Source organism: Sinohyriopsis cumingii, chromosome 13 (genome assembly GCF_028554795.1).
Source record: "Sinohyriopsis cumingii isolate HCF-2022 chromosome 13, ASM2855479v2, whole genome shotgun sequence".
NCBI classification, from domain to species: Eukaryota; Metazoa; Mollusca; class Bivalvia; order Unionida; family Unionidae; genus Sinohyriopsis; species Sinohyriopsis cumingii.
This window is the reverse complement of record NC_142973.1, coordinates 77,129,662-77,142,946: the sequence shown is the minus strand read 5'-3', so window position 1 is coordinate 77,142,946 and position 13,285 is coordinate 77,129,662. Positions and strand designations below refer to the sequence as shown.

The window sequence follows — 13,285 nt, the reverse complement described above, 5'->3', positions numbered from 1 at the left end:
ATACTTTTTGGACCTATGCAGTGCTGGTCATATTTGCATTATTTTAAATGTAAACATGTAATGCCAAACCAATTTGTATGCATGTACTGTACTGCTATATTGTTTGTATTATAACTAGTTTTGTCAAGGGCATGCATAGATACAACTATGTACACATTTAATTTGGTGTTGTTGAGATGAAATTATGATTTCATATACAGATTTTTTTTAAAGATATTAGTATAGCATTTATTAATTAAGTAAAATTACATTTTTATGTGTTAACTTTCAGGTCTTTTATTTTTGATTGCATAGTGTTATAGTCTCAATTTACAACCATAAGCAAGTCACACAACCTGACATTTGTAGATGTCTTTCTCCAAGATAACACGGTATCATCTCTCCTACATAACTGGAAGGGCTCTAAACAAAATGTACAATGTGTTTAATAACGGTTAGATTAACTCAGCGTGGTTGATACTTCCTTACTGTAATCTTACTCGTAACATTTAAGTTACGTTGTGCATGGAAATGTTTGTTTTAAAATATTACTGTTCAATATTGATGTTCTTTTCCTTATGTACTTATTTGCTGGAATGGAATTAAAAACATTGTTCTTTCTATCACAATTCTTTTTCAACACTAACCATATTTTAGCTAAAGGAAATAATCCTTACTCATGTATGATGGAAAGTAATCCCAAGTTACTTTCCTTATATTGTCAGTACCCAGAGACTGATACTTATTAGTTACCTGAGATTGATATTTTTCCTTTTACTTTTTAAATCCTATATAATTAAGATTTTTAAAAAAATCTATTTTAAAAAAACATTGTTGATGTTATTTAATTTATATAACCATTGTGCCATTTTAATTTTTATGTTTTAGTTTTAATTTTCATAAAATATGTTTTCTGTAGCTTACTTTGCTTTCTTGATAATGATAATCATGTAGGTTGATTATCATTTTAATTATGACAATAGGACACAAACATTTTTTCCATTACACACACACACACACACACACACACACACACATGCACACAAAATCAGTAACATGAATATGCCATACTGATTTGAATCAGGTTTTTCTGTTCGATTTACTACAATGGCAGTTCTTATTGGTAGTTTTGCATGTAGCTAAAGGCCTTTTGTGTTAAGAGGATAGGCTGCAACTCAAGGTGTCCAGATTAATGGTGTTATATTCATTAATTTGCTTACAGGATGCACTTCTGAATATTTCATTTCCAATATGAGAATTTCCTTACTTCCTTTGTTATGTAATGCTATGAGTCATGTATGTAAGCTGTGTACCTGACTTTTGTCGGATGGTGCTGTTGTGAGCATGAATGAGAGTAAGTATTATTCAGACTTTCTAGTTCTTACTTACAGGCTCTATGCTAAATAGTCACATATTGTTTTAGAACTAACAGAGCTCAGTTCAAGTTCACTGTGTGTAGCATTGTTAAGGTAAAATTTAGGGAACTTGATAATTTTAAATTTCTGTACTGTGTAAAATAACAAAATAAAAAATAAAAAAGACAAACAAAACAAATTACATGTATTAACAATCATTATTATTTGTCTGGAAGGCCCTGTATGGCAGTGGAGTCTCCATGCTTCATGATAAAATTCCACTACAGTTTTAAATTTTGATTGGGAAATGTTATATCTCTCTCTCTCTATGAGTCACTGAAACTCGCCTTGTATACATTTTCATTTGGAACTTTGTGGCAGCCATACTGGCTACCAAGCAGTATCATTTTCATTTAAAACTTTGTGGCAGCCATCCTGGCTACCAAGCAGCAGCATCATTTTCATTTAGGACCAACTAGATCTTGGATAAATGTGCATATAAAGTCTCATGGCAATCATCCAAGTAGTTTGGGAGTAGCAATAACTAATGCCAACAGACAGATGACAAACAGAAGACCATCCTGTAAGCTAATCTGGTCCATGGTCTATAGAGCTAAAAATAATTTCTAAAAAATCAAGGAATTATCATTTAGAGCTTTAAGTCTAATATTAACCCTTTACCTCATGCAAGCACCTTTGGACACCTCTACTCTATTCGCATGGAGGTGCCTTTTGATGTCTCTACTCCATTCACATGGAAGCACCTTTTGACATCTGCTGTAAACATCAGCCATTTTAAGCGGGTTTTTTGTAGTGCCACCTTTGGGGAAAACCTCTATTAGATACTACATTCATTTCTGTGAATGACAATTACGTCAGATCATGTGGTTCCTGTTTATGCTCTGGTCGATATCTGCTATTTAAAGTAACTGGTTCATAATCTCCACTCTCCAAAATGGAGGTCGCGGATTTCATTCAGTACTTACGAAGTTTTCACAATTAGAATCACAACTATGAAAGATTCAATAACTTAGGTAAAGGCTCTGATATTGATGTAGGCAGCAATTAGTTTTTATAAATTATCAAATTCAGATGACTTAGTGATGTAGACGCGGACAAAAAAGCTTGTAAATTTCGAGTATGAGAAATGGCAGCTACGGTTGGTCTCACTGACTTGATGGTGAATGAGTTCTCTCAAGATTTTAAAGTACATAAAAAATTCTTCCGTGAAAAATAATTACACAGCTATAACAATCGGACTTTACTCTTAAATTTTTCCACACATAATAGATGTGTACCAAAAGAGTAAAATGGTTAAAACTGCTGTTAAATGTAACATACACTACATTGCTTAACAGTTAACAGGCAGGCCTATGCGTATTTAGTCGAATAGGTAACAGGTGTTCTATTTATAGCATGCTGCACTTGGTAACTACGCTCTATGAGGTAGAGGGTTAATCAGATTAAATTTAACATTGTTCAAATTTATATCTGACACATAGTTTGTATATAATATTTTGTTAATCTTTAATTTCTATAATTAACATGTCAGCATGTAATCCAAATAATTATTTTATATTCTGTGCATGTTCTGTATTTTTCTTCCATTATTCAATATGCTTTTGTGAAACACTCAACCACTAATTATAATCCATAAGTTTTAAACTCATAATCAATTTCTTAATTTCTCGATCAATCATAGCCCTACAGTTTTGACAAAGTGAAGCTATGTCCCATTTAACCACAACAATTTGCATCACTGAATTATAAATCATTTACAGCACTATTTCCTGATATTAATATACTGCAATAAGCAGAATTCAAACTTTCATTCAATGGATTAGCTAAAAGCAGTGATGGTCTTTAAAAACATGTAGCCATTACGTACAGATAAATGTCTTGATTGATGTACAAATGGGACCCATTAAACTCAACCACTACAAACATAGGACCTTTATATGCAGGTGCCCACAACAGCAGATTTTACTGTATACCATATATTGAGAAATGGTGCTCAGTTTTATGTACAGTAGACAGAAAATAACTGTAAACATGCAAATCTTCTGCATCAATATGAAAGCCATGAAAAGACATATTAAAGAGATATTACCTGTGTGGACCATAAATTTAGGTAGCGAAGCGATGGCAGTTTTATCAGATCATTTGCACAGGCACTTGTGACTTGAGTGAAAGCAAGGCTTAAACACTCCAGGTTCCCAAAGGACCCAGAACTCAACATCTTGGACAAGTCCGCATCAGTGGACTTGGAAGGCAGAGTCAATTTCTTCGGACCCCCTTTCTGCTGCTGGAAAAAGAAATTACAATCCAGTTTGTTTACTGTGACTAAACTATTCTGAAAATCACTTTAATTCTGTGTAACGAGTTACAGCAATTTTATGGCTATAAATTCTTGTTGTGTTTGTGTTGTAAATTTCACACATGGAATATGACTCAAGCGATACATTTACAATGAATCGAGAAAATTCCAGAAAATGATGTTGTTGTCTATACAGGAAAGAGCAAAGTGATGATGACAATACAACAAAAAGGTTAAGGTGCATTGTAATGAAGACACAATTGATAATGTAGAACACTGACAACGGACCCCTGAAAAGGTACCATCAATAGAAAGCTCTGTATACAGCTTGTTGTCCCCTGTATGTTTTGGAGGGTACTATTCCTGGCTCTCCATAAATGATGTCAGACTCCTTGACAGAAAAGTGAGTGGTGACACCTTGAGAGACAATGAAGTGGTATCTGACTACCTGAGACACAAGAGAGTTGTTTCTTACTCCAGGAGACAAAAGGGAATGGTATCTGACTCTGAGAGACAAAAGGTAATTGGTAGCCAACTCCTTGGGAGAAAAGGGAGTGGTAACCGACTTAGACAACAAGGAAAGGTAACTTTCTCGTTGAGACAAAAGGTAGTGGTATTAGACTCCTTGAGACAAAAAAAGAGTGGTATCTGACTCCTTGAGACAAAAGTGAAAGGTAACTGGCTCCTTGAGACAAAAGGGAGTGGTATTATACTCCTTGAGACAAAACAGAGTGGTATCTGACTCCTTGAAACAAAAGTGAAAGGTAACTGGCTCCTTGAGACAAAAGGGAGTGGTATTATACTCCTTGAGACAAAAGGGAGTGGTGAGCTCAAAAAAGTAATGTCCCTCTCTCTAAACAGAATTATACAAGAATATAAATGACAATATTGTAGCCAGGTATACACCTCAATGAATGGAGTGTTGAATTTGCAGTCAGAAAGAACAGTGTGTTGGTGGCATGGATTAATTGTCAAATATCATACCATAATTTCCAATACCTTCATGTTGATTAACTGAGTATGTATCAGTTTTTAAATCTGGGAGCACTGGATACTGTACCTAATACCTGAAGACTGGGTCATTGTCTGTAACATCAACATGGAATCTTACCTTTTTTGTAATCTTACAAACACTTTTATCAGTGTTTTAAACATTCAAAGTTACATTAGAATCAGACCTATGCAAAGTAGTATCATCAGCATGTAGATCAGTTTTAGAATGTACATACATGGCAAATCATTATACACTGTACAGTTTTAGAGTGTTGTACATACAGGGCAAATCATTATAAGTTGTACAGTTTTAGAATGTTGTACATACAGGGCAAATCATTATACACTTAGAATGTTTTAGAATGTTTTATATACAGAGCAAATCTTGAAACAGTTGTAGAATATTGTACACACAGGGCAAATCATTATACTGTACATTTACCAAATGTTGTACATACAGGGCAAATCATTATACACTGTACAGTTGTAGAATATTGTATATACAGGGCAAATCTTGAAACAGTTTTAGAATGTTGTACATACAGGGCAAATCATTATACACTATACAGTTTTAGAATGTTGTACATATAGGGCAAATCATTATACAGTTGTGGAATATTGTATATACAGGGCACATCTTAAAACAGTTGTAAAATATTGTACATACAGGGAAAATCATTATACTGTACATTTTTCAAATGATGTACATACAGGGCAAATCATTATACAATGTACAGTTCTAGATATGGGGCAAATCAAAATACACTGTACAGTTTTAGAATGTACATACAGGGCAAATCATTGTACAGTTTTAGAATGTTCTACATATTTGGCAAATCATTATACAGCTGTAGAATACTGTACATACAGGGCAAATCATTATACAGTTTAGAATACTGTACATACAGGTACAGGGTAAATCATTATACTGTGCAGTTTTAGAATGTTGTACATACTGGGCAAATCATTATAGTTTTAAAATTTTGTACATACAGGACAAATCATTTATATAGGTGGTCCAGAAGTAACATTCTAGTGCAAAAAACAATTTTCTTCTTTCAATCGTGCTGACTTTGGTTTCTGAAACCCAAAACAAATATGATTCTTCCTTTCCCCTTGCGCAGCACAGCCAGTCACAAAGTTTGATCTAGATGTAGAACTAATGTTTTTGAGCAGAAATCATGCTTCTTCTTTCAGTCACACTAACCATGGCCTTTGATCATTTGACCCCAAACTGATAGGGTTATTCTTTACCCCCCAGTGCATGCAATATACAAACATTTGCAACTTAGCCAGATTGATGGATGTTTGTGCATTATTGGTTTTAATAATGCTTTTAACACATTATTATCTATGTCATTCCAAGAAAATGGAAGCTAGGTACCTTTCCCAAGGACACACCAAGGCTATCCTAGGCTGGCCTGGGTAGGTATCAGGCCCATGAACCATGGATTATGAATCTGAATCTGAAGGAAGGAAGGATGGATGGACAGACAAGGTAACACCATATGCCTTCTTTCTTATACATGGCAGAACATACAAGTTGGTAATGCTTACCAGTTCTCTGAGGGCAATTTGCCTCTCACAAAGATCTGCATACATTTTCTTTCCTGTGCTGGTACTCTGCAGAGTTGTGACCATCTGCATCTTCAGATCATTGTTATCCACTATATCCAGCTCCAACATTGCACACAAGACCTGCAGCAACAAGGAACAAGATTTTCAGCAAGGAAGATTAGGAGGCAACTATCTTGTACAAGTACATTATTGGTGGCTTTGATGTTACCAAGTTTTAAAAGATATGGTTGAGCAGAAATGAGTCCCTAGAGTAAATCTCTATTAACATTTTTAAATCCTCAAATACATTATTTTATGGCCAGTGACTAACTGTATGAATAGATGGACATAACAATTAATTCTCAAAGCTGTGTAGGTCAATAACACAAAAAAGCATCCCTATATCACAACTGCATCAACAATTCTGACAGATTTAAGTGCAACAAATCTGACCAATAAAATAGCTTGATGCTACAAAATTTGATATCTGACCAATGAAATTGGCTGTTGGTACAAATTAAATCTGTTAGGACACAAAAGTAAATGAGGGTCATGGGTGCTATGATAAGTATTGCCATAGAGAGATTTGTTAAGGCCATGTACTGCCATAATGTCTGTCACTCCCTAAAACATTAATGTATTTGATAATACACTCTTGACAAAGTAATAAGTCAATCAAGCACACTCTAACAAACTGTCTCCCGGAAAGTTTATTGGTTACAACAAATTACAAACTGTGACAACCCTACCACTATATCAGCTCCAGGTCAATCAGTACAAAATTTAAATGTATGATTATTTATAAACTTTAAATTATGAACTGCAATTATTTCATTGCACTTGAAAAACATTCAAAAACAGATCCAAATATATCCATTCCTGCACGTAACTTTAACTGGCTTACTGGTTTTTAAAACAGATCTATCAGTGAGGTGTGAATCATAAAGTCTTAAGTGAAACATTGCTACAACATAATTATTTTTCTCAAGATAAATGATTAAAGATAGTTCATGCTCCCATACCCCTGAACAGTTTTATCAATAAAACTAAAGGTAACTACTACTGAGGCTCCAAACTTGTATATAAGCTTGTATATATAAGCCTGGGGCTTTTTATCATGACTCAGAATGGAGCAAGTGCCCTTCATTTTGGAGACAGAATCTGATTATGCATACAATTTTCAAATTGTTCAATATGCAAGATTCTGAAATATTTACTTTACAACAGAGGTCACTGTCACTGGGACTTAAGTCCATATTCTGGCCCCTGAGGATCTTGTCCTTTCATTAAATATCACAATGCAACTTGGCAATATGCCAACCCTAGAGCTATTCAGGAACTGCTCATTATTTTCACTGCTGGAAGATATGATGAATTTCCATGGAGAATATATGACTTAAAATTTGTAAAATCTCTCTAATTATCAAGTAACCAAGTTTGTCTTTTATAGTCCAGGGACCAAGTATGTCTCATATAGTCAAGGGACCAAGTATGTCTTGTATACTCAAGGGACCAAGTATGATTCGTATAGTCAAGGGACCATGTACATTATTATTTTACAGTAAGACTTTAAATTTAAGTGCATGAAAAAGTATTCTGTCATACAGTACTTTTGACATTACATGATATATTGTTTTGGAATAACTATTTTAATATTACATGATATATTGTGTTTGAAAAGCTATTTTTAACACTACATGATATATAGTATTGGAAAGTTGAATTTGACATTACATGATATACTGTGTTGGAAAAGGTACTGTTAACAATACATTATATATAGTGTTGGAAAAGTTCTTTTTGTAATATTACATAATATATTGTTGGAAAATCTATACTAAACATTACATGATATATAGTGTTGGAAAAGCTATTTTTGACATGACAAATATGTTGTGCAATAATACTGAATTTATTAAATGAGTTCAATAATTTGTGGCTTTTGTGAGCATTGATTAAATAAAGCTGGAAATTATTCAATGAATTTCATAAATTTAATATTAACCATTACCCATTTGAGATTCTGTTTATCACGCGGCTTTTATTTTGGTGGAAGGAGTTTAGATAGAAAGAAGAAATGATTTCATTTTATTCAGCTAAGCAGCTGCATCTTTCACTTCTTGCACATAAAAAATAGTACCTGGTGCAAGCTGAATTAATGCACAATTTGAAAAAAGTTAACATTTAAAAGTTGAAGCTTTTCTTTACAAATTATAATTCAGAGAGAAAATGCCCTTCCAAATCAATAGAACATGTAACAATTTTTCAACATCAAACTTTTTCGGAAATTCCTGTGTAATGTCACATAGTTCATTCAGATCAGGTGAAATGATGTAGTTGACATGTCATGCCATATACATGGATTTGGACAGGCTATTTACAATGTTTCCACTGAAATGCATATCAAGTGTGCTATAGCATTCAAGTTGTTGGTTATTTGCATGAGGGGATGATTGCTGGATGCAGATAATGTACTGTAAATCTAAACCAGAAATGTTGCTGAGTATATTGATTACAGAATTTTGTTTTCTGTGACAAGAGATTTGCATTGATTGAAGAACACTGCAGTTGTGAGACCAACATTTGTCAACATTCTTTTCATTAGAGAGGAAAGTTTATTTACTCCGGTAGATTGAAATTTGAACCACACTTGTCCTGAGGGATGGGTGCAAGATCTACACCATGAAGTAGCAGCAATGTACTAATGTTCCAGTTTTAGTCTGATATTCAGTGAATCCTACATAGGGTAAATTGGGCATATTCTGATATATGTACAAGTTTTTTCCCTATCACTACTCTGCTACTGATTGGAAAGGCAGCCACGATATTGTTGATAGTGATAGTAAGCAAAAACGGTTTCCTGAAGGTAGGTCTAGGAAAATCCCTACTCAGTAATGAGAATACTGCACATAAATTTCATTGTGATTATTTGAACCAATCAGATTGACATTAAGTGATATGTTAACATGTTGACATATTGGATGGATAACTGGCACCATTTTCAGTTCAGACTTGGTGAAAACCCTGTTATAACTGTCCATTCCGGAGGAGAAGTGACATCAAGAATTTTTTAATTATAAAGGAAACCTCTATGTTGATAAAGCCATCTATATGGTGAGGAAAAGAAATAACATATTCAAAATATGACTTTCCATGAGAAAGGAGTAGCACAAACAAGATGGCTAATTTTGTTATTTATTGGCAACACACTGTTGTTGTTGTTGGTAATATATAAAGTGCATTTTACGTAACTTCAAATTTTTATTGTATATATATATATATATATATATATATATATATATATATATATATATATATATATATATATATATATACATATATATATATATACTGGGAATGCATTACACACATTTTACAAGACTTCAAATTTTTGTTGTTGGTAATACATGAGCATTTTACATGACTTCAAATTTTTGTTGTCTCACAAATGGTGGCAGATTCAAAAATGATCAGGAAACAGGCTCACACCTAGGTCTGATTTCAACAACAAAACTCTTTCTGTCAAGTTCAACATAGAAATCTAATTGGTCAATTTTAAGTCAAACTTAAATTTCAGCCAATAAAACCACCAGAGTCTAATCTATGCCAATACTCTGGTTTGGTTGGTGGATTCAGGCCTGGATTCGTCCTCAGTAGATAACTAAAATCAAGCAGTCTAACTGAAGTTTTATAATCTAACAAATCCACTTAAATATCTCAAGTCTTGACCTTTACCTTTACATTTTAACTTAGTACCCGCACTATGGATCAAGGAATGTATCAAGGTGCTGTTAAACCCTATGCATTTATAATACAAGATCTAAAGAATATCTGGATCAGAGGCCTTTCCATGCATAACGCAAGACTTAAAGACATATCTGGGTTCAAGGACATTAAATGTGCATACAAGGCTTAGAAACGTATCAGGTTCCGGGGCCTTTAAATGTGCAGAGCCGTCTTACCTCCATAGCTGCTTCATTTTCTCTAAGTGCCAGCAACATCACTGGGCCAATCATTTTGTTCATTCCATGTAGGAAACGTTTCCGTCTGCAGCAACATCCAATCAATGTTTTAAGCTAGAATAAAATTAATAATGTCTTTTAACTCCAATTCATACTGTTGTTTGTAAGAGTCAATAACAAATTACACTTCTTGCCTAGCTTTCTGATTAATTTGCTTTTCCCCTAAATTAAAAAAAAATTGGAATTTTTTTAATTTTGTTCAGCTGAAAGGCATGCTATATGTAATGTGTAGTTATTACTATCATATCCAAATATTTCAAATCTTCAACATAATTTACGAACAACAGAAAATTTCACTGCAATTTTACCCAAACTTATTATTAAACAAATATTCAGCCATTAAATAACGCTGTTATACCCACCACCTCCAGTGTCTTCCTGATGTCTAGCTGGGATGGCACCTCCTTCATCCTTTAGAAATCCCTCAGTAAATCACACCCTTGATTCTAGTGTGGTCTATGTTTTTGGACCCCACTGTGCATGATTTATCGAGGGAGAGGTGTATGATGAGGCAGAAAACCATACATTTATTTTTTGTACACTGAACTTCATGTTTTCATAAAATCATTTTAATTTCTGTACAAAAAAGAGGTATACTCACAATTTTATTTTACAAAAAGTAGAATAAAATCAATTGACACATTTTTTGTCGCTTTTTTCTCTATGGATATTTTTTATTAACTTTATATTTAGATCTGTTATAAATGAACCAAGAAGTGCACAATTAAAATGGTTTCAAAATAAACCAATGTATCATTTAGATTATGTCCAGTATCTTTGGTAGAGGAGGAACCTGGGAAAATCCTGGGATGAAACACCCACCGATGCAATGCTATTGGCTCTTAGATACCCATGATGGTGAGCAAGAGACTTGAACCCATGTGGACTGAGGAGAGATGTCAGTGATCTGTGAAGGCAAGTGCCTTAGACCACACAGCCACCTGGAGCCAAAAACTATAGACTCACGAGTTGGGTGCAAAATGAGACAAAAATTGTGCATTTATTTTGTACACTAGTACTCACAAGTTGTAAAGTATCATGTGCCATTTAGACCTTATTCAGGTCCCATCCATTTATTTTGTACACTAGTACTCACAAATATCATGTGCCATTTAGACCTTATTCAGGTCCCATCCATTTATTTTGTACACTAGTACTCACAAGTATCATGTGCCATTTAGACCTTATTCAGGTCCCATCCATTTATTTTGTACACTAGTACTCACAAGTATCATGTGCCATTTAGACCTTATTCAGGTCCCATCCATTTATTTTGTACACTAGTACTCACAAGTATCATGTGCCATTTAGACCTTATTCAGGTCCCATCCATTTATTTTGTACACTAGTACTCACAAGTATCATGTGCCATTTAGACCTTATTCAGGTCCCATCCATTTATTTTGTACACTAGTACTCACAAGTATCATGTGCCATTTAGACCTTATTCAGGTCCCATCCATTTATTTTGTACACTAGTACTCACAAGTATCATGTGCCATTTAGACCTTATTCAAGTCCCATCCATTTATTTTTCATGTACAGTCAGTACTCCAAAATAATAAGTTTTATTTTGTAACATAACATTTTTGTTTACTATGATTTTTTTTTTCATCTTTGAAAAAATACAAGAATTACCGTAATTGTACCTGACATTAACAAACTCAACGGTGTATTTCTAACAACACTAAACATTACTGCAATAGCAATATTAACATGTTTATTTGATGATTATACTTTTACAGATAAATGAAATATATTTAAATTTAATGTTATAATTTAAATATATTTAAATAAAATATATGTGGTAATTTATAATACTTAAATTTAATATATGTGGCAATTTCACCAATGAAAATATTGACTAAAAGGTTCATTTAAAAAAATTTACTGAAGAAACAAAGTGTTTTACAATCAAAAAAATTCTGAACATTCTTTATATCCTATTATTATTAGCAATACAGAATCCTGTGACACATTAGGGATGCTGTGTGTTTTTATATATTCCCAGGGATGCTTCATTATTGTATATTTTCAGACAATATTACTTTCATATCTGAAACAATCCCTTTGAGCAAAATAAAAAATGTATTATGTAGAATATAGATTTAAATGTCTGATATTATCCACACAACTGAAGGTGTACTTAATGCTATCCTACTTCCAGCTTACAAGTCCCAAATTTCAGTTAAAATGTACTTTTCTGTGCTTATAAAAATTCACAGAAATAATTCCAGTGACCTATAACACAAATTTTCATAACCTTTGTTCTTAATTATATCATTATGATACTAATGCTGATGTTCATATCAATACTGTGTTCTTTTTTCTTCATCTTATTGTTATTGTTTACAATAAGGCATTTTTAAACAAGAGCCCCTCAAAGCAACTAACACTCAACTGGCCAAAAAGAATTTCCGAAATTCACGATAAGACCATCTTTTTAGTGCTGACAGTAAACATCATTAGAAGCCTTTTTGTAAAAACAAGTGAATATGATGAATCGAGAAAATGTAGCCAGAAAAGGTTTTTCAAGATGGCTGCCATGGTTGCAATACTGGCTGTCAGATGAGCACAATTTTCATTTTGGACCAAACAAGAAGTCTTTTAATGAAAACTCCATGTAAATATGACCACCCATCAAGCAGCAAGATTTTTAAGTGAGTTGCTGTCTCGTGGTGAGCCACTCATGTCAATATCCAACCAAAAGGAGTAGCAGTAACGTATATGTTCAAGATGGCGACTTAAGTCAGATCATCAGCATTTTCATTTAGGATTAGCAAGACATCTTCCAGTAAAATCCCCATGCTCACATGATCAGAAATAGTAGCTTAAAAAAAATAGGTCCACGGGATGTCAGCTGCAAAATTTTCATTTGATGCCATATAGGCCATGGGATGAATGTGTCTTTTAAGTTTCATGACAATCCTCAAAGTTCTTTGGGAGGAGTAGTGATTTTTAAAAAAAAAAACTATTCTAGCAGATGGAGAGACAGCAGACCATCCCATGAGCTCTTCTGGTCTCTGACCAGTAGATCTAACAAGTGTCCCTTGACTCTACTG

At 33.6% G+C, this 13,285-nt stretch overlaps 1 protein-coding gene across 1 annotated transcript in view; it reads right to left on the bottom strand.

The window, feature by feature from the left end:
• LOC149785853 (C-Maf-inducing protein-like) overlaps positions 1–13,285 on the bottom strand; it is a 137,050-nt gene that overhangs the window by 33,229 nt on the left and 90,536 nt on the right. Inside the window, exons 12-14 of the mRNA XM_089931142.1 lie at positions 10,164–10,277; positions 6,202–6,342; positions 3,445–3,639 (exon numbers count right to left, since the gene is read on the bottom strand). Of these exons, the coding sequence (XP_089787268.1) occupies positions 3,445–3,639; positions 6,202–6,342; positions 10,164–10,277 (450 nt within the window). The remainder of the gene's footprint in view (positions 1–3,444; positions 3,640–6,201; positions 6,343–10,163; positions 10,278–13,285) is intronic.